Source organism: Tupaia chinensis, unplaced genomic scaffold (assembly GCF_000334495.1).
Source record: "Tupaia chinensis unplaced genomic scaffold, TupChi_1.0 Scaffold000279_1, whole genome shotgun sequence".
NCBI classification, from domain to species: Eukaryota; Metazoa; Chordata; class Mammalia; order Scandentia; family Tupaiidae; genus Tupaia; species Tupaia belangeri.
In genome coordinates, this window is record NW_006159762.1 from 2,028,756 (window position 1) to 2,052,103 (window position 23,348).

The 23,348-nt window shown below is 41.2% G+C and overlaps 1 protein-coding gene across 1 annotated transcript in view; it reads right to left on the minus strand.

Moving 5' to 3' along the window:
* LMTK2 (lemur tyrosine kinase 2) overlaps window positions 1–23,348 on the minus strand; it is an 85,659-nt gene that overhangs the window by 17,556 nt on the left and 44,755 nt on the right. The window contains exons 7-9 of the mRNA XM_006150178.3: window positions 21,262–21,395; window positions 4,192–4,276; window positions 2,428–2,549 (exon numbers count right to left, since the gene is read on the minus strand). Coding sequence (XP_006150240.1) covers window positions 2,428–2,549; window positions 4,192–4,276; window positions 21,262–21,395 — 341 coding nt within the window. The remainder of the gene's footprint in view (window positions 1–2,427; window positions 2,550–4,191; window positions 4,277–21,261; window positions 21,396–23,348) is intronic.

The following is a 23,348-nucleotide window of genomic DNA, read 5'->3' on the forward strand; positions in this document are numbered from 1 at the left end:
TAAATGATTCTATAAAAAAAAGAGAGATGGATATAGAGCAAGAACCATACACATGTCTAGTAGACTTCCAAAAGGATAGAAAATGGAATAGAAGCAATGTTTAAAGGATAAGGGATAAGAACTTTCTAGAACCAATCTACAAATTTTGAAAGTCAAATAAATCCTAAACAAAACATCATTAATTCCACACCCATACAAATCAGTGTGAAACTATAAAAAACAGAAGAAAAAAATTTAAAAACAGCCCAAAGTCACACTACCTTCAAAGAACTTAGGGAGATGTACAGCTGACTTCTGAAAGGCAACAGTGGGAGTCAAAAGACAGTAAATATAGTCAATATGCTCAGAGAAAATAACCGTCATCAAGTAAAATTATATTTCAAGGATGAGGACAAAATGAAGGTATCTTGGGAACCAGCAGTTAGCGTAATGGCTATGTTGCTGGACTCCCACGTAGTCGACCACGGTTCGCGTCCCGGACCCAGTACTTAAACTCACGCCGGGCATGTGTGCGTGTGTGCCCAAGATCCCAAGAGGAGAATGGAGGAGAAGGGATTGTGGTGTGACCATTCCCCCTGAGGGGTGATTTCTCACTTTCTGTCTCTCTGTCTTTCTCTGTCTGTCTGGCGAGCACAAGCGCCCTATAGCAAAAACCTCTCCAAAAAAAAAAAAAAAAAAAAAGGTATGTTCAAACCTAAAAAAAAGAATAGAGCCTGTTTCCAGCAAACTCTCACTAAATTAGGAAATATGAAGGACATACTTCCTGCTTAAGGATAGTGATCCCAGATGAAAGGTCTGAGATTAAAAAAAATAATAAATTAAAGGGACCAGCAGATAGCGTAATGGCTACATCGCTGGACTCCCATGGAGTCGACCTCAGTTCGAGTCCCAGACCTGGTGGCTTAAACGCATGCCGGGTGTGTTTGTGTGCGTGCCCAAGATCCCAAGAGGAGAACGGAGAAGAAGGGATTGCGGCATGCCCATCTCCCTGGGGGGTGATTTCTCGCTTTCTGTCTTTCTGTCTCTCTCTGTCTTTCTGGCAAGCACACACGCCCTACAGCAAAAACCGAAACAAACAAACAAATTAATTAATTAATTAAATTAATAGTGAATGAAGGAGACCAGCAGATGGCATAATGGTTACATCGCTGGAGTCCCACGTAGTCGACTGCAATTCAAGTCCTGGACCCGGTGGCTTAAAACTCACGCCAGGTACATGTGTGCCCAAGATCTTGAGAGGAAAATGGAGAAGAAGGAATTGCAGTATAGCCATCCCCCTTGGGAGGTGAATGCACAGGGCCTATAGCAAAAATCTCTCTCTCTGAAAAAAAAAAATAGTGAACGAAGACAAAGTAGTTTGATTATGTGGATAAATCTAAACAAACCCTGATGCTAAAAAACTAAAACACTCTAACTTGTGTAGAAAGAAGAAAAAAAAAAAAACAAACCCAACAATCATAACTTAATTGTATGTGCATGATGTATAGTTAAACTGAGTTAAAATATCCAAAAGTCCTGTACTATTCAAAAAGAGGGTTAAGATATGGTCTAACATTGGATTGTGGTAACTGAGATATATGCACACTGTAATTTATAGAGTAATCAATAAAAGCATGGAAAAAAGTTTATAGCTCCCAAACTTAGAGGCAAAAAACAGAGTTAAAAAAAATATATATCCAAGGACCACGCCCTATAGTAAAATAGATGGCATAATGGTTACGTTGCTGGACTCCCACATAGTTGACCATGGTTCGAGTTCTGGACCCAGTGACTTGAAACTCATGCCTGGCGTGTGTGCATGTGGGCCCAAGATCCCGAGAGGAGAATGGAGAAGGGGTTTGCGGTGTGGCCCTCATTCCTGGGGGGGGGGGGTCTCTTACTTTTTTTCTTTCTTTGTCTCTTTGGCGAGTGCATGCACCCTCTAGCAAAAAATCTCTCTCTTAAAAAAATCCAAAAGGAGAAAAAAAAAAAAAACTCAGAAAATGCAGGACAACAACACACATACACAAAATAGGTATAAATTGAGAAAGCTGTAATGGAGATCGTTAGCCACGGATTTAGATACATTTTCTTCACTTCCATCAAATTGATTCCTATAAATCACAGAATTATACAATAGTCCAAAATCCTTTTAGTTTTTTCATTCACGTTGATAAATATTTAGTACACAGCTATTATATGCCAAGCACAGTAGGCACAAAATATAAAACAGACTTGGTCCTTCCTTTTACAGAGGATAAGAGGGGCAGTGTTCAGAAAGTTAATCATATTACTGCAAGTGTGATCACTGCTATCTTTTTCACACCATCAGGCACTCTTCTGTTCCCACATCTTACACAATGACTTTTCCTGAAGAAACTAATTAAAGAAACAGAAGTTAGGACTTAGCAACACAGAAACCTAATATGATGGTAAACCAATACATACCAGATATTACTATACTTAGTTTGATCTGCAGTTAGTAGTCTGTCTTGAAAGCTGGTTATTAATTCTGGAGCAGTCCACCGTAGAGGGAACATTTTTTTATCATCTGTTTCAATATAATCCTCCTGTTTTGTTAGAAAGCACAATTTTGAATAGAAATATAATTTTAGTGAGCGCAATGATTTAATTCACACAAGCCCAACCCCAAATTTAACAGAAAAAAAGTGGGCATGAAGAGAGACTTTCTGGGCAGGAGATGGGTGAGGAGTTTCTCTGAAACCTCCTGGGCTTCATGACTGAGCCATGAACACTGGCTAAGTCACCCTTCCTGGAAAAGGAAGGTACACCATGTCTGATGCACACAGCACAGACTCTGGGCAAAACATCTTTTAAGATAATACTGGGCCTTCTGCAATGCCCAGGGGAGTCATGCTGGTTAATGAATAAGAGCACAAGCTTTAGTACCTGACAGGATGGACTATAAGTCCTCATTCTACCACTTTCCAGCTATGTGACTCTGGGAAAGCAACAAATGCACACACAAAGACTTCTTCCTGATCTGTAAAATGAGTATCATACAAATCTCCCTATCTTTGTGATGAAGAATAAACGAGATAATGCAGACAAGTACTTCCTAGTATTTCAAGAAGACAGCAAGTGCTCAACATACGAAGGTTACCATATAGACAATGAAGTCATGTTTTGCATGATATTTGGTAAAAATGTTATCCCTTTGGTCTTCACAAGAACTCCGTAAGACAGAACAGACTAGGTCCTTATCTTTTATCATCTGGGGCACAGAATAAACTGTGCTCTCACACAGCTCCCTGCTGCTGGGGGCCTTGGATAAGTCACTTGACTACCATGAGTAGCAACGTAAGGATACTCCAATCTCGTTAAACTAGGCTACACAAACCTACCCACAGGTGAAAATCTCACTACTTCTACACTTATTTTTTTAAATTATCATCATAATCTTGTTTACATTACATTGAATCATATATATCTTTGCAATGTATTACATTTCTTTTTCCAGAAGGAATACCATGCATATTGGTCAAGACAAAGACATTAGTACTTCTTCATTTATTTTCTTTGGGGATACATTTATGACAGTTACAAATCCTTAATCCCAAGCTTACTGCATTTGAGGTAAAATTTTTACCAACCATGTAACAGAGAAGTATTTACATGATATGCACATTTTATTATACAGGAAATAATTATTATTGCTCAACTGTTCATTCTGAAATTTATCATGTGCCATCAGACTATATCAATTACACTATGTAGAAATCTTTTTAAACAAAGCATTTGGAAAGCTGCACAAAACCTTTGGCACAGAGCCACTGATTTAAAGAAACCTAACACCACGAGGTCAGCCAGTGAGGTGTGCTTAAGGTAGCTGGATCTCACATGGGCAGTTTGAGTCTCGGACATGAAGGCTTGAGGAACACACTGGGCGCATGTGCATACATGCCCCAAATTCCAAGATGGACGAGATTGCTGTGTGGTCATCTCCTTGGGGAGTGATTTCTCACTTTCCCTCTCTTTGTCTCTCTGTGTACCCTATAGCAAAAACTAAGCAAACAAACAGAAAACAATACACCAGACAGAAGCCAATACTGCCATTTAAATGATTAGGCAAATCCCTCTCCAGAAAGGCATTACAAGCAAGGTTCTAACCCAGTGGTATTTTGTGATATTGCAGCTTTGTGAATAAAATTAAGTTAGATTAGAGAGACAATATTTAAATTCCTGGCTTACCTTGTACCTGCTGAATCCTATTCCATAATCTCCCACTTTCACATTTAAGTCAGAGGTCAGGAAACAATTCCGTAGGGCTAAATCACTGAAAACAGAAAAAGTGAAATGAATATAACGAGGAAAATCAGTAACTAGGACAATGTTACAAGAAATTGCTATGGAAAAGGCTTTTCTAGGAATCATTTCAATACTGAATCTCTGCTTAATAATTAATGTCTTAAAATTCTTACTCACAGGGGACCAGCAGTTGGCGTAATGGCTATGTCACTGGACTCCCATGTGGTCAACCACGGTTCAACTCCTGGACCTGGTGGCTTAAACTCACACCAGGCACGTGTGTGCACATATGCCTAAGATCTTGAGAGGAGAACGGAGGAGAAGAGAATATGGCGTGGCCACCCCCCCCGAGAATGTGCGGTGCCCCCCCCCCCCCCAGGGGGTGATTTCTTGCTTTCTGTCTCTCTGTCTCTGCCTTTCTGGTAAGCACAGGTGTCCTATAACAAAAAACAAAAACTCTTCACCCCCTAAAAAAATTCTTATTCACAGAAAAATATTTATGCATATTTTCAAATACTAAATACAGAGATGATAACATTTTACACTGATCACATCTATACTACGGTCTGCATTCAACATTAAAACCAGATCGATGGCTTGTTTCCTAGTACCTTTTTTTTTTTTAATAGATTTTTGCTATGTAGCACGTGCGTTGCCAGACAAACAGAGAGACAGAAAGTGAAAAATCACCCCCCAAGGAGGGTGGCCACACCTCAATCCTTTCTCCTCCATTTTCCTTTCAGGATCTTGGGCACACATGCACAGGTGCCTAGTGTGAATTTCAAGCTGCCGGGTGCAGGACTTGAATTGTGGTTGACTACATGGGAGTCCAGGGACATAACCATTATGCAATCTGCTGGTCCTAGTTCTTAGTTTCTTAAGAGTGACCAAGATAGAATTCTAAAAATACCATTAGCACAATTGTTATAAAGATTGATAAAGTTACAATGTCAAGGATCAGAAAATAATTTACATTATTAAAAATCTCTTTTCCTTCTTTTCCAAACATCCACAAATACTATAACCTGGCCCTTTTCAAGTCAGTCTCATCTCTTCTAAACTCCACTTCTCTCTGAGGGAGCACAGAACATATATTTAGGACTTACTTTAAATAATTACTTACATAATTATTTTAAGAAACTTTAAAAAACAATTTTACAAAAAATTACTTTAACTAAAGGAACTCCTCATACAGAAAACAGATTAAATTTCTTGGATTCTGGCTTTACCCTTAGAATCTTTGCAATCATCCATTAACATACAAATAAAAAGCTACTAAAAAAAACCAAAAACCAGAAATGAATACCTAATTTACAGTTTTAAATAATGCACTAAAGATATCAATAACTGATGATGGCAACAGCTAACACTTATATAATTCAATAGCAGTTTAGCACATAACATTGATTCAATTATGTAAGGGTAGTTAACATTTACAAAGTACTTATTTATTTATTTTTTTTAGGTTTTGCCATGGTGGGGAGAGGGAGAGGGAGAGGGAGGGAGGGAGAGAGAAGGAAGGAGGGAGGGAGAGAGAGAGAGACAGAGAGAGAGAGAGACTCTTGAATTACCCCCTGTGGGGGTGGCCACGCTGCAATCCCATCTCCATTCTCCTCTTGGGATTTTTAGACATACATGCACATGTGCCTGGCATGATTTTCAAGCCACTGAGTATCAGATTTAAACCATGGTCAGCCACGTGGGAATCCAGCATCCTAAACACCACGCTACCTGCTGACCCCCAAAGCACTTATTTTACACAAGGGATTTCTCTAAGCCCTTCATATTTTCTTTTCACAAGATACCTATGAGATGAACATTATTATTTTCTCTATAAATAAACTAAGGCACAGACAACTGCAGTAACTTTGCTAGGGTCACAAAGCTAGCAAGTTATTGTTCGAGGTTTTCTCATACTTTTATCAATAATTGTCAATGACAACACATGTACAGCACTGTACCATGCACTTGGCTTGTTCTCGAGCAATGTGCTGATCTAAATGGACTCACTTATGTTAAATTACTCTCTAGACTTTCTACGATTACAAGTAGTGACATTAAAATCATGCTCCATCTAGAAGATTTCAGGCCTGTGGAGGTATTTGGGAAAAACCCTGGGACACCTCTAATTCCACTGTAATTAATGATAGGCTCTTCCAGTATTAGAAAGAGAACTGGTCCCTTCTGAAATTAAGGAGAGAAGGGAGAGAGGCAGTAATAAATAGTTTGAAGGCAAAAAAAAAAAAAAAAAGAAAGAAAGAAAATGCTTCTGAGTAGGCTGCTTTATCCACCGGATCAACAGCCGCAAGTGGAGTGTTGTGGGTTTTGCAATGAGCAGTTCAGTTACTGAGCACCACCACAATTTTTTTTTTTTTAATTTGCCAGAGGGTGCATCCATGAGAGAGAAAGAGAGAGAGAGAGAAAGCACTCCAATAGGGTATGGTCATGCCACAATCCCTTCTCCTCCATTTTGCTGTCCTGTTGGGACTTTGGACATGCAACCAGTATATCTTTCAAGCCCATGGTGCTAGGACTTGAAACATGCAGCTGGCCTCATGGACGCCAAGTCAACTACCTCACTCCTTCCTTCATCTCCCTACAATGTTTACTCTATGTCTTTAGGCACATCCAACGTGAAAGATAAACAACTGTACAGGCAGAGAACCTCTGGCTCTCATTATAACAGGCATTATAAAACTCTACTGCAGTCCAACCAGTATTCTTAGGGAAATATCTGAACCCCAAGGTAATACAGAGAAAACTGGTATGATGGGGTTAGAGACCTGCTCCCTAGCTCCAGCAACCCCAGGCTTCAGGGCACAGTGGGAAGAGCACCAGGCAAAACCAAGAGGCCTAGGGTTTGCCTTGTGGCTCCTGTTCCCAGGCTAATGCTGGGCAAGTCCTGTGTAGAATGGAGCCCGTGGAGCCCCAGCTTTCTCACAAAACAGGGATGTGCCAGAAACAGCTAACTACTCGCAAAGTAAAATAAAAATACAAGTGAAATGTTTTTGCAAACATTAAAATGCTATACAAATTTGAGGTAGTGATAAAGTTTAGTTTGAAATTGTTAAAAAAAAATATTCCCTGATTCCCTGTAATATGCAAAGCTAAATAACAGAACAACACAAAGGTGTCACTTAACAACAGAGGTAACTCTTGACGTCAATGGCCGCTTTGGTCAGGAAATACAAACACTCAGCCTGTACAATCTCCCTTCAAGTTGAAAAACAGGTCTAGTAACAGGGCTGCCAAAGGACTGGCCCTGAAAGATCTCAGAAGGCTCTGGCTTGGCCATCTTTGCTTGGCAGCACTTGCTTTGTCTCAGCAGACAGTGACCTTGTAAGGCCTTGTGAGTGGAGCCACAGTCAGCACTATAAGACTTTCCAGTCCCAGCCTCAGGGCAGCATCCCCGCGTGCGAGGCCTAGAGCTTGTCCCTCCTCAGAAGGGCCCTCTGATGTAAATATTTAGCCTGGCAGAAGCCATTTTCAAAATAATCCATATCTGTACTGTGTCAACTACTTACTTTCCTCAATTCCCGATAAAAAGAGTAACAAACAGGAAGCAAAATAACTGGAAGTTACTAATGTATTTTTCTGGGAGAGTGGTATACCTTATTATATCTTGACAACAGTACTTCAAGGTAAAGACAATCCTGTTTTGTAGAAGAAATAGGCCCAGGAAGATTAAATAACGAGGCTTATATTGGTAAAACTGATGAGCGGTAAATGGAAACTTGGACTCCAAAGTCTCTGTCTGTTCACCACACCACCCTGCCCTTGGCAGGCTCCAGGTTTAAGGTTCTGAAGAGACTCTGAGATGGGATGTGGAGGGACAAGAAGACAAAATTAAGAGGATGTTGATAAGGCACACAGAGGCCATCTTACTAGAGTCGCATAAGCCATATTTGTTAGTTCTTGCTACCTGAACACCATGTGCACCTACTGTATAACAGACACTTAACCAGGTTTTGAATGCAAAGAACTCTTTTTCTGTGAAATTTGAATTAGACCTTGAGGAAAATGACTACATGGAATGGGGTCCACCACTGATGGCTGGGTTTTAAGGGCTGGCAATTAAATGGGGATAAAGCTTTCAGTTTGAAACTGTGTTCTCCGTGGTGGGCAAAAGCTGACAATGAATATGTCAGTTAGGCGTTTTTTTCAAGTCACCAGGTCTGGGACTCAAAAGCACAGTTAGCCATATGCAATCCAATTGCCTTAACCACTAAAATGCCAAGATGAGAATAAAGAAGAAGGGATTGTGCCATGACCATCCTCTCTGAGGAGGGTGCCTTTTTCTCTCTCTCTCCAATGAGCACACATGCCTTATAGCAAAATTTTTAAAAAGCTTTCACGGTTATTTCTAATATATATTCTTAAGTTTTACTGCTTATATTTTCTATGGGACTGAGTAGGATAAAAGGCAATATATGTTTTAAACTATACAAGGGGGCTGGCCTGAGGCCTGGTGTTTAAGGGAGCTAATGATAGATCCCATGTGGCCAAATGTGTAGTTCAAATTCCAGACCAGGCAGTTTGAAAGACACACCAGGACATATGCATATATGCACAAATTCCCAACAGGATGAAGAAATGGAGACGGGCTTGGGGAGTGACCCCATTTCATTGGTGGGCGCTTTCTCCCTCCCTCTCCCTCTCTCTCCAGGGAACACACATGCTCTCTGGCAAAAAAAAAAAAAAAAGAAAAGAAAAAAAAAATACACACACACACACACACACACAGGGTCTTCAAAAAGTTCACGGGAATTATGAATTACAGAAAATCTATGCACAGATTGTTGCCCAATGGAGCTTTAAAAAATTAATTTACATGTAATATATGACATATATGCCATATATGCCAAAAACTTTCCCCTCATGTCCCTGCTAGCCATTCCTTTCATTGTTGTCAGTTACTTTAATCTGATGTCCCTTCTGAATTTGAATGCTTTCATGTTTGTTGTTCTGTTCACATTTTGCCCATATTTCTACAGTCATCATTTTTTCAACTTGTAAGAACTCATTGCGTATTATGAATATTAGCCCTTAGCTACGATGTACATTGCAGATGTACCTTCCCAACTCTACTGTCTACTGCCTTTGTTCATGGTATCTGTTGCTATGTGAAGAGTTCTTTTTTTTTTTTTTTTCTTTTAAAGAGTTCATTGTTACATAGTCAACCATGTCACCTTTTATTTCATAGTTCTTGGGGTTCCTGTCTTAAGATGGTCTCATTCCTGTGCTATACACACAGTCTTTAGAATTCAATCAGTAACACATTTGATTTTTATTTTTAAAGATGGGATAGTCTCAAGATCTAATCCCCCTACCACCACCACCAGGTTAACTAATTGTGCTAACATTTAATAACATTTAATAAATAAGCTATCTTTTGTTGCACTGACTTAAAATATCACTTTTGTCATATATTTGCTTTCTGTATGTGCTGTTTTGTCTACTCATCTATTATTACTTCTCTGTCAAAACCATCTGATTTTTACTACAGTGGCTTACTGTGTATTCTGATACCTGGTAAATGAAGGCTCTCCTTCTGTCCTAATATGAAATTTTTTCATAGTTTATGACTTGTCTAGATAATCATTCTTCTATATGAGGCTAAACAAAATTTCTCCCTTCTCTACCACACCAGCACCAAAAATATAAATCTCATTAGGATTATCTCTTTTTAAAATTTTGCTAGAGGGTGTGCATACTTGTAGGAGAGAGAGCATGAGACAGAGGGAAAGTGAGAAAAGAAAGCAGCCCCCATAGATAATGGTCACATCACAATCTCTTCTCCATTTCTTCCTCTATTTGGGATTTTGGGTATTTGGGTATACATGCACATGCCCCCGGCATGTTTTTCAAGCCATTGGATCCAGGGCTCAAACCGCACATGTGTGGTCATGTGTGATTCAGTCACATGAACCACCACACTATAGGCTGGCCCTCGCATTAAGACTCAAATTGGAATTCTTTAATTGACTTTCTATGTTAAATCACAGCACACCTTTTCATTTGTTCACTTTTTTTTTTTAAGGTTTCTGTCATAGGATGCACGTACTCACACCTGACAGACAGAGAGAGGGAAAGTGAGAAATCATTTCCCAGGGGGTTGGCCACACCACAATCCCTTCTTCTCCTGGGATTTTGTGATTACATATACATGTTCCCAGCATGATTTGCAAGCCGCTGGGTCCAGGACTTGAACCTCGGTTGGCCATGTGAGAGTCTAGAGCCTTAACCACCAACACCACTTGCTGGCCCCACATATTATTTTTATACACTTCAATAAGCTTTCATAGTTTTCTTTGGATAGTCTGTGTCTTTCTTGTATAATTTACTCCAAAAATAATTTATAATTTTAGCATTATTGAGAATAGGATTATTTTTTCCACCTTCATTTTTAGGTACTTATGTTTAGTTCTGAGAATAAAACTACTGACATTTGTATATTCATCTTATAGCAAGTTACAAATTTTCTTATGAATTTTTTTCCTTACTTTTTGCTATAGAGAGGGAGAGAAAGTGAGAAATTACCACCATCACTACCCAGGGGGATGGCCATGCTACAATCCCTTCTCCTCTCAGGATTCCGGGTCTGCATGCACACTGCTTGGCCTGATTTTCTAGCCAGTGGGTCTGGGACTCAAATCACAGAATCAGTCATATGGGATCCAGCTGCCTTAACCTCCATGCCGCCTGTTGGCCCAATTCTATTTTTTTTTAAAGTATTTTTTCTTTAATTTGCCACAGGGGGTGTGTACTCATGAGAGAGAGGACACCCCACCCCCTACCCCGGGACATGATCATGCTGCAATCTCTTGTCTTCCATCTCTCCCTCCCTTCAGGATTTTGAGCATGCACACATGTGCCCAGTGAGTTTTTCAAGTCATCAGCTTGGGGACTCAAACTGTGCATCTGATAATGCAGGATCCAGTTGTCTTAACCACTATGCCAGCTGGCACTTATTAATTCTAATATTTAGAAGAAACAATAGTATCTTGGCTTTTCTTGATTATAATAAGTATCATCTCACCAGTAAACAAGGGAATATTCCCTTCTTTTCCAATGACTGTTTAGTGTAGGTTAGTGTCTAAGAGTGTGTGGGCTCTGGAGTCAAAGGATTTGAGTCTGAATTCTAGCTCTGTCACCTTCCAGTTGTGGACCCTGGACAACTTAGTACACTTGTTGGTGCCCATGTTTCCCCATCTGCACCCTGGAGGAAAAGAACAGCACCTGCCTCTTAAGAGTTGGTGTTGGCATAATGGCTATGTTGCTGGACTCCCACATAGTCGACTGTGGTTCGAGTCCTGGACCCGGTGACTTAAAATTCACGCTAGGCGCATGCACGTGCGTGCCCAAGATCCCGAGAGGAGAGGGGACTGCGGCATGGCCATCTCCTCAGGGGGTGATTTCTTGCTTTCTGTCTCTCTGTGTCTCTCTGTCTGGCCAGCACACGTGCCTTACAGCAAGCCTCCCCCCCAAAAAAAAGTAAGAAAAAAAAAAAAAGGGTTGCTGTAAAGATGAAATAAGGATCTGCTGGATCGAACATGCCAACCACGTGATACAAGTCCTGGACCCTGCAGTTTGAAAAGCACATGAACCATTTGTGTGTGTGCTCCCCAAATCCAGAGAGGAATACAGGAATACAGAGAAGGGATTGCGGTATGGTCATCCCTCCTTGGGGGTGCTTTCTCACTGCCTCTCTCTGGTAAATGTGTGCCCCCATGGCAACTAAAAGATTTAGGGACCAGCAGTTAGCATAATGGCTATGTCGCTGGACTCCCACGTAGTCGACCGTGGTTTGAGTATCAGAGCGGGTGGCTTAAACTCATGCCGGGTGCGTGTGTGTGCGTGCCCAAGATCCCAAGAGGAGAATGGAGGAGAAGGGATTGCGGCGTGGCCATCCGCCCAGGGGGTGATTTCTCGCTTTCTATCTCTGTCTGTCTGGCGAGCGCACGCGCCCTATAGCGAAAACCTCTCCAAAATATATATATTGAATGCTTTCTAGTACCCGCTATTATTCTGAGTGGTGCATGTGTATTAACATAGTTTACCTTTTTTTTCTGGCTATAAGGTGCATGTGCTTGCTGGAGAAAGAAAAAAAGTAGGCAGAGGGAGAAAGCAACCCTAACGGGGCATGTTTGTACCACAATTCTTTCTCTGTTTTTCCAACCTGCCAGGATTTTGGGCATGCGTGCACACACATCCAGTGTGTTTTTCAAGCCACCAGAGCCAGGATTTTAACCTTGGTTGGCCACATGAGACTGACTTCCTTAACCACTAAACTATGGGGCCAGCCTGCATTCAATAAATCTTAACTATTAAACTGATAATATTCTCGTTTGTATTCACTAAGAAATGTATTTCAAAGAAATGTTGAAAAATGATGGAGCTAGTGGTCATCTCTGTTTTCCTGAGAGAGGGAGACACAAAGACACACACACACACACACACACACACACACACACACACACACACCATAGGGTCTTCCCACAGGGATCTTCTTTCCAACTTGTAGCCAGTCAAGGTAACAGGCACCCAGCATGTTCAGGCAGACCTGGGATGTGAACCTTCCCACATGGCCTCCAGCATCATGCAACAGTGACCCTACTTTCTTGGGCTGAGTAAGTCTTGATTTTTTTTGTTTGTTTTTGTTTTTAAAAACTATTGGATACAAATTGGTAGTATTTGTGTCTATATTCATTAACAAGGATCATTTGGTATTTTTTTGGTACCATCTCTTGCTACTACTATTTTGGATTCATAAAATATGTTCTAGAAATTTACATTTTTAGGGCTGGCAGGTGGCATTGTGGTTAAGGGCGCTGGACTCCCACATGGCCAAGTATAGTTTGAATCCCAGAACTGGTGGCTTGCTTTCTTACTTTCCCTCCCTCTCTCTCCCTCCTGCTCTGTCCTTCTCTGGTCAAATTTAAACAAATAAATAAATAAAGTTAAATAAAATAATAATTTTTTAAAAAAAGAAATTTCCATCTTCTTTAGACTGGATTCATTTAAATACATTGGACTCATCTGTTCTTTAAAGGTTAGACAGAAGTCAACCATACAACCTTTACCTGGTACTTTTAAAACGAAAGCTCTTTAATCACCTATCCAGTGCGGTCACTGGACAGACTTAGTCTCCCCTTTCTTGGATTCAAATGCAACTTAAATTGGTTCCTTTCCCCTGATGCTTTCCCTCGTTTTTATGTAAAATACATCATGGGAGATACAAAGGTAAAGAAAATCCAACTCCTGCCTTCAACAAACTCCCCCTGTAGAAGGGGAAACAAAAAAACATTCATGGGCAGAGGCCACATATGAATTCCCATTCGGATCTCTTTTTTCAGTAGGTGTCTTCACTTTCCAAACCACCCTAAGCAGTACTGCAAATTACACACGCATGCATACATGCACACAAAGTTCACAGGATATGCCTACAGAATAATGCTAGGAGGTCTTTTCTTGGTACCAAAGTCTTACCCAACTGGCTTCAAGCTATGTGTCTAGTCTTATCTTCCATTATTTCTTTTTGTGCATCTGGTGTTTTAGTTAAATTAGACTATCTGATATTTCTAACTCTGTCCTTCTGCTGTTTCTCCCCCACAAGCGTCATCTTTCCACCTCATTCTCTAGCAATTTCTTAATCTCCATCCTCCAACTTATGCCCATTCTTCAAAGATTACTAAAATGCCAACTCCTTCAGAGAACCTACCTCATTTCCCCTAGCCAAAATAACTTCCCTGGTATAAATAACTGCATATGGGGTCTGTTTTTAGGTTCAAATCGCTCACCAAGTTAGCAGTTGAGACAGACAAACCCATCACCACTCTGAGCCTCTTACTCTGTTGTGTAAAACGGGATTAATAGCAGCACCTGCTTTATGCCTCGCACAGTTATTTGGAGGATCAAATAACTACCCGTGGAATGTTTTACAAATGCTCAGAGCACAGTGAGTACCTTGCCCAGTGTGAAACGTATGTTTTAGCTGTCCTGCTGGCCTGTAGTGAGCAAGATGGGAGTATTTTGCATTGATTTTACATATATTTCTCTGTCTCTCACCACCGAGCACTAAACTTCGCGGACTGTAGAACATCAATGAACATCAAATTAATGAATTTTACATTGTTTTTAACTTAACATCAAAACAAACGTGAAAAAGTAAGAAAACTTAATTTTTTTTAAAAATAATTTTATTCATTCACTTATTTTAATTTGACCAGAGAGAGATAGAGAGAGAGGGAAAGTGAGAAAGGAAGCCACCAGGGCCAGGACTAGAACTCGAACCTTGGCTGGCCATGTGGGAGTGTCCAGCGCCTTAATCATCATGCCACCCGCTAGCCCCAAAAACTTAAAATTATTTTTTTTTTTGGGGGGAGAGGTTTTTGCTATAGGGCGCATGCGCTCGCCAGAAAGACAGAGAGATAGAAAGCAAGAAATCACCCTCCCAAGGGGGGATGGCCACACCGCAATCCCTTCTCCTTCTTTCTCCTCTCGGGATTTTGGGCACACACGCACACACAGGCGCCCGGCTTGAGTTTAAGCCACTGGGTCCGGGACTCGAACTGCGATCGGCTACATGGGCATCCAGTAACATAGCCATTATGCTAACTGCTGGTCCCAAAGCTTAAAATTCTTAAAAGTAAGGAAAGGCTCAGCCTCATCCATCATCATCTCTCCTGATTTTCCTTCCTCCCCTTATCTGCTGCCAGGTGAGATAATATACCAGGAAATCCAGGATTTCATCGGCTCCTCATAGTAATAAAACTATGCTCTATGAGACCAACTCACCCGGGGAGGTTCTGGGTTCATGTCTGGAGACCTCCCAGTCACACATGTATCCATGATATGGGAGGTGGATTATGACATTGAGATCCTATTGGGGACGTAACGTGTCTGCATGCCTCTCTATTTCTCTCTGTCTCTTTGCTCAAGGAAGAAACAAACTTAAAAAAAAAAAAAGAATTTAGCACTATTGTCACCATTCTACTAGTGAAGAACAAGAGGTGAAGCCAGGCTTATTTATCCTTTCACCTCTCATATCCTCACTGAGTGCTGCAGTCTGATTCCAAACGATGTTTATGAGAAATCCTCAGGTTTTTCACCATAAAAGCAAAATGATGTTAGAGGTATAGTTTTTTTTTCATCCAATGCCATTATGTGCCAGGCCCTATCTGTGGCTCTGATTTAAAGTTAACTATCAAGGGACTAGCAGATGGCATAATGGTTATGCTGCTGGACTCCCACCTTTGTGGAGAAGGGACGGCAGTGTGGTCATCCTCCCTGGGGGGTGAATTCTCGCTTTCTGTCTCTTTGTCTCTCCAGCAAGTACTTGTAGCCTATAGCAAAAGTCTCTCTCTTAAAAAAAAAAAAAAAAAAGTCATATTGATAGCTATATATATATTTTTTCCCCTTAAAGACCAATATTTAAAATACTGAACATGGGCCAGCTGGTGACATGGTGGTTGAGGTGGTTGGATCCCACATGGCCAACTGCTCAGTTTAAGTCTTGGACCCAGCCACTTAAAAAACACACCAGGCCAGGATCAGCAGATGGCAAAATGGTCACATTGCTGAACTCCCACATGGCCAACTGTGGTTCAAGTCCTAGACTTGGTGGCTTGAAACTCATATCAGGCACGTGTGCCTGTGTGCCCAAAATCCCGAGAGGAGCATGGAGAAGGGACTGTGGCATGACTATCTCCCCAGGGCGTGATGATTTCTCACTTTCTGTCTCTCTGTCTCTACGGTGAGTGCACATGCCCTATAACAAAAATTTCTCTCTCTAAAAAAAACCACACCAGGCAAATGCCCAAATCCCAAAAGAGCAAAAAATGGAGATGGGATAGTGCTTTCTCATGCTCCCCTCCATGTGTCCTCTGGCTAAATAAAAACATTTTAAATAAAACAGTAAACATTACAGATATTTTAAAAACTACAATCTAAAGGTTTTACAAACACATAAATTAATAAAAATTCTTAATAATACACTGAAAGAAACACTCAAGCTAGAGTTGTGGTACGAGCTAGTTAGTGACCTGCCTATCTAAGTTTTACCAGTGTGGACACCCACAGGACAATTGTAAGGAAAAAATAATGTAGGAACTTGCAGCTGGTGTAGTGGTTAAAGGTTCTGGACTCCCACATGGCCAACCATAGTTCAGGTCCCAGACCTGGCAGCTTGCCTTCTCACTTTCTCTCTCTCTCTTATTCTCTCCCTCTCTAGTCAAATTTAAAAATAAATAAATAAATTAAGTTAAATAAAATAATTCTCTAACATATATATGTACAAAACAACACCTAACACCCCCCAGGGTAGATGGCCAGGCTGCAATCCCTTCTCTATTCTCCTCTGTCACCAAGGGCTTATTTATCATGCCCCTATAACACTTGATTAACTGATACTTTGAGGGGGGAGTAAACTCAGTAACCTGATGTTTCTCCACAGAAAGTAACTTTAAGGATAAAACTAGCAACTCCTAAAGAGGCTTTCATGCACAATTAACACCTGGGTACTCCCCAGGCCACCACCAGCAGTATGGGCCATTGTGAGGACACACGCTGCCTGTTGGCACCCTCTGCACTGAGCTCATTGCAATGATCTGAGACCTGATGGCATCTCACTGCAGAGCTGCTCCGAAAGACTCAGAGACAGGGACAGGAAGTCCCAGGCTCTGGGCCAGGATGGCACAGAACGGTGAGGAAAGGTAACAAACTGGCAGCACCTGCTATCTACATGGCCTCTACAAACGCCACGCACATAACTTCAGAAATGCAGGCTCCTCAGGCCTAAAGGCTCTTCTAAAACAGTAAGTAAAAATTACAGTCAATTGGGGGTGATTTACTAGATCAGTTTCCAAACATAGCTAACAACTTTTAGTTGAACATGTGGGCTATTCTATTTCAACCTACACAGAAAGTCCTACTTTGAGTCAACCAAGAAACATTCTAAATTCCAACTTTAAAATATGCTACCAACAGTAAAAAAAGAAAAAAAAAACACAAAATTTTGTCTCAAATGAAAATTATATGTAAAATATGACCAATTTTGGGGCCAGCAGGTGGTGTGGTGGATAAGGGTGCTGGATTCCCACATGGCCAACCATGGTTCAAGTCCTGGACCTGGTGGCTTGCTTTCTCACTTTCCCTTTCCCTTTCCCTTTCTCTCTCTCTCTCTCTCTCTCTCTCTCTCTCCCCCCCTCCCTCCCTCCCGTCAAATAAAGGGGGGGGGGACAGTACAAATGGAAATAAATAAATAATTCTTTTAAAAAAATATGACCAATTTTATGGGAACCAGCAGTTAGCGTAATGGCTATGTTGCTGGACTCCCACGTAGTCAACCGCGGTTCGCGTCCCGGACCCGGTGGCTTAAAACTCACGCCGGGCGCGTGTGCGTGCGTGCCCATGATCCCGAGAGGAGAATGGAGGAGAAGGGATTGCGGCGTGACCATCCCCCCTGGGGGGGTGATTTCTCGCTTTCTGTCTCTATGTCTCTCTCTGTCTGTCTGGTGAGCGCACGCGCCCTATAGCGAAAATCTCTCTCAAAAAAAAAAAATATATGACCAATTTTAAAGATAAAATGAAATCACTGTCAAAAAAGGATTTTCTTTCTTTCTGTCATTTTTTTTTTTAAATGTTTTTGCCATAGGGCACATACGCTCACTGGAGACAGGAAGAGAGAAGGAAAGTGAGAAATCATTCCCCAGGGGTGATGTTCACACTGTAATCCCTTCTCTTCCACTCTCCTCTAGGGATGTTGGGCCCACACACAGGTGCCTGGCATGATTTTCAAGCTGCAAGTCTGAGGTTTGAACCGCAGTCAGCCATGTGAGCACCTTATTAACAAGAGATTTTCTTTACTTTGAATATTGGTATTTGTAAAAAAAAATCATATGATTTAATTTATCATCTTTGTTTTAAAATTAGCTCAAGAGTTTCAAATTAAATAAAACTTTTTTTTAAAAGATATTTTTTGCTATAGGGTGTGCGTGCTTGCCGCAGAGATAGAGACACAGAAAGCAAGAAATCACCCTCCAGAGGGGATAGCCACACCACAATCCCTTCTTCTCCATTCTCCTCTTGGGATTTTGGGCACGCACGCACATATGTCTGGTGTGAGTTTCAAATCACCAGGTCCAGGACTCAAACTGCAGTCAGCCATATGGGAGTTCAGCAATGTAATAACCATTATGCTCTTGCTGGTCCCCCAAATTAAGTAAAACTAACTTGAAGAAACTCAGAGGAAAATATTATTTACTCTGACATTTTTTGTCAATTTTTAAAATACAATAGTAGTAATGTACTTGGGACTTTTACATAATTTATAGCTGTAATAACTTTGTTACTCTTCTCTTCTCTCCTCTCCTCTCCTCTCCTCTCCTCTTCTCTTGTAAAGGTTTTTTAATACCACAAGGTGCACGTGCTTGCCAGAGTAAAATAGAGTGACAACAAGAGGGAAAGTGAGAACTCACCCTCCAATGGGAATGGTCACACCACAATCCCTTCTCTTCCCTTCTCCTCCTGGGATTTTGGGCATGCATGTACACATGCCTGGTGTGATTTTCAAGCTGCTGGGTCCAGGACCCAAACTGCAATTGGCCATGTGGGAGTCCAGTGCCTTAATCACCATACTATCTGCTGGCCCGTGTTGCTGATTCTTGTATGATGTTCTCTCTCTTTCTTTTTTTTTTAAGATTGATTGATTGATAGATTTAAATTTGACCAGAGAGGAACAGAGTCACAGGGAGGGAAAGTGAGAAAGCAAGCCACCAGGTCAAAGGATTTGAATCCCAGTCAGCCACGTGAGAGTCCAGTGCCCTCAACCACCAAACCATCTGCCAGCCCCCTTATATGATATTCTTTTGAAATGTTCCCTTCTCTGAAATTTAAAAATTTCTAAACTGGGGCCAGTAGGTGGCATGGTAGTTAAGGTGCTGAACTCCAACATGGCCAACTGTGGTTCAAGTCCTACACCTGGTGGCTTGCTTTCTCACTTTCCTTCTCTCTCTCTCTCTCTGTATCTCTCTGGTGTGCATATGTGCCTTATAATAAATTAATGATGATAATAATAAAAAAGGAATAACTAATTCTTTAAAAATAAACAAATAAACCTAAACTGAGCAAAAGCAGAAACAAGAGTCTTCCTGGCATCCCTGCCCACACATTGTACACACTGATTGGCACACGCACAGCAGGCACAGGTGTCCTGAGGAAAAGAGCAAGCGGAGAGCTGGGGACCCACCAGGCTGAGTCAACCGAGTAGCCGGCAACCTAGCCCACAATGACCCACACTCCTGAGACTCAGCCACTCCTCGCTAGCCAGTGTCCTTGCCACCGTCCCTGACCCACGGTGCTGAAACGGATTCAGAAAGAATGAAATGATCTACAATATGACCCACCTGCTGCCCACGGTTCAACTGGACCTGTGGGAGATAACCTGTCTCACCAGCAAGACATCACTGTATATTTCCTGACAGACCATCCTTTTAAACCACTAGATTGCTTCCACAACCAAAATTTACCAGCCAACATAAGCAGTATTGGAAGTTTTAGTCCTGATATCCTGAGGTCAAAGTGGTCACCAGCTCTGACTGTGTCACAAGTTTCATTGGCCAAACGTATTATGCTTTGTGATCCTAATCCAGGTGACCCCTTAGCACCAGATACTGCATAAATCTAAAAATTAAAGAAAAATACCAGATCGCCGGAAGTATTTTTCTATGCAAAAATGCGTCATGACTTTTCCAATGACCTAATGTAAATATATCACTCTGAAACCTGCTTCTAATACTTCAGACATCCTTTCAAGTCAGGACACACAGGTGTGTTCCTTTTCGGGTCTTCAGATTTTTTTTTCTTTTTCTCTTTTTTAAAATTTGCCAGAGGGCACATGCACTTGCGAAAGACAGACAGAAAAGGCCAGAGAGTGGAAAAGTGATGAAGCACTCCTCATGGGGGATGGTCACGCCCCCTCTCCTCTATTTCTCTCTTCTGTCAGACTTTTGGGCACACACCCCCGCATGTTTTTTGAGCTGCCAGGTCTGGGATTCAAATCACGCAGTAGGCCATGTGAGATCTAGCCTCTTAACCACCATACCACCTGGCCCGTCTTTGGATTCTTATGAGTTAAATGACTTATTATTTAATGTCAACCAAAAAGGCACCAGCTGGTTTCTTGGGAGACCTAAGAAATGATATAAACATATTTCAAACTTAGGCCAGCGCTCGAAAGCCTAGTGAACAAACAGAAAGCTCTTTTTGTGTTTCTCGAGAAGAACTATTATCTGAGATAGGACTCAAAGTCCTTTGTTGTCTTAATTAGGAAAATCACCATCAATGATCTAAACAAAAGATGATGCTCTGAAGAACTACAGCCATTGAGGCTGGCCCTGAAAGGCTTGATGTGGATCACTGTACTGCATCCAGCCCGCCTGCCTGTCTACCCCACAGCCACAGGTGCAGGCCTCTTCAGGTCAGACCCTGTAACACCCTTAGCTTTGGAGCGTGCACCTTAAGCCAGCCCTTTAGTTGGCTAGAAACCAACGACAGGACATTTCACAACAAGATGCTGTTAGTCGATCACATTCTCTCAGAAATGTGAACTGGCACACTCTAGGAAACCCGCAGACAGAATCAGAAGCCTAAAGCTGACACAAAGGGGATGCAACAAGCAAGATGTCATGGAGCAGCTGACTGGGACTGTTTACTCCCCACTCTGAAGAAAGAACATTTTTTTTTAACATTCTTTGAAATTCTGAAAATAATTTCTGGGCCTTAGGCTGTATGAAGATATTTTGCACCCCACCGTCAGTTTAAATGAAGTCCAACTCAACCTTAACCTTATTCAGAGTCTGAGACGTACAGCTCAGCTTCTACTTGTGTAAGCGGGAGTCCAGGCTACAACCTTTCCTTCTTCAGGTCTGTGTAGCACCTTTTTAAGGACTGAAGATCTGTTCAGGCCGTCACACCAGTCAGGTGTGAGGAGCACCTCTGACTAGACAGACCCACCTGTGCAGGAAGTGCAGCTTGTGCATGGCCGCGAGCCCCGCGGAGATCTCACACGCCATCCTCTGCAGCAGCATGGTCTGTGAATCCCCCCGCAGGTGCTCCTGCTCGTTGCGCAGATAAGCTTTTAGATCGCCCTGCAAAAATCAGTCTGCTTTAGTTTTCAAAAGTGGACAATATGAACATGCACCTTAGCTGACATTAACTATGACATTTCCTTACTAGGAATTACTTAAGTTTGCATTTAATTAAACCTCAGACTGAACAAGTTGCAAATTATAAAAAGGAACTTCAATCCAATATCTCAAAAGTATAGAACACTATTAGGCTTTCAGGGCCACTCTAACTAGATTAAATGTGAGTTTATTTTTCTTATATAAACACACAGAAAACAGTAATTTCCCAGATAACAAAGAGATGGCACAGAGAATAAGAGAATTGGTGACAATTACACTGCCTATTTTAAGGATTCTAGGAGACACTCACCAGTAAGCACCTTGCCACTAGAGTCACATGTCTGATAAGACACTGATGAGCAATGGTGAAGAGAATGACAGAAAAATAGGGGGAAATTCATTTGGTGCTTAACGCCTGCTCAAGACTCTCTGAACTTTCCCTGTGATACCCTGAAACTATTATGAGAGAGCATTCCAAACCCTCTAGGAAAACTCGAAGTTCATAAGCCTATTCAAATGAGAAGAGATTGAACAAGAAAATGAACACATTTACATTCAGACTCTAATACGCATACATTCACACACCGGGCTCCCTAGTTCCTTCTGTGTGACTTCCTTATGTTGTCTTGTATTTCATGACTTTAATTTAGGACTGTATGTTTTTAGAGGCAGGGTTCACAGAATACAGTAGCCCCCCCACTTATCTGAAGTTTTACTTGCCATGGTTTCAGTTGCCTGTGATCAATCAAGGGCCAAAACTATTAAATGGAAAATTCCAGAAATAAACAATTTTAAAGTTTTAAATTGCACACTTGTGGTAAAATCCTACACCTTCCTGCCTGAGATGTGAACCATTACTTTATCTGGTGTATCCGGGCTGTATATGCTACCTGCCCGTTAGTCACTGGGAAGCCTCAGTTATCAGGTAGAAGATCCACAGTGTACAGTACCATCTGCAGTTCCAGAAATCCACGGGGATCTTACAACATGTCCCTTGCAGATAAAGGGGGAGTACCGGGGGAAACAGTTTTGAGAAAATAACCCTTTCCATAGTCTTTCCACCTGATTAAATATTTATTGATGTGATTCAATTCCAAATTAGAGCGTTCTATAATCAGTTAATAAAATTTAGAAGTTTCTTTATATGTGAGTCAAAAAAACACTCCAAAGGGAAATTTCCTTGACCTATTAAACACATTTCTTATAGCTGTTACTGATGATAGCTAATTTATAAAATCCCTCCCCTTCAAAACACAATATTTCTTTACAAGCATCTGTCTACATCTAATATACTAAATATATCCTAATGTAACTTCTAGGTCCACTCCAAGAATCTTAATTTGCTTCTATTTTCAGTTTCAATGATCTTTCTGTGGATAATAATTTAGTGCTGTTAATAATTACTTCCATTTGAGCTTTTGAGCACTATGTCAAGCATTGTGCTAAAGGGTTTTTCTCTTGCTACTGCAAATACTTCTCACAATTTGAGATCATTTCCAGATATGAAACTGAGGCTTAGGGAGAATACGAAATTTGTCCACGGCCACAGAGCTAGCAAATGGTGGGGCTATAATTCTACTTTTAGTTTTACTAATTAGTCAGGAGAACGCTAACAAATGAGTTAAATTAGTATGCAGATTAAATCAATTTATTTAATAAGAATGAGTGCTAAGTAATTTAAGGTCAATTGTATCGATCTGTAGAATTCTCCCGTGTTAACAACATCTGTGCCAAAGAGGCAGTAACTTCCCCACAGCACTTGTGTGCACATTCTGCCACCATCAGTGTCTTCCTCAGATTTCTTTCCAAACACTGCACTTTCTCCTTCTGTTCCCACTGGAATAATTAACAAACTCACAGGAGAAATAGGTTTTTTTTTTTTTTTTTTTTTTTTTTTGTGCTCGTTCCCACTGC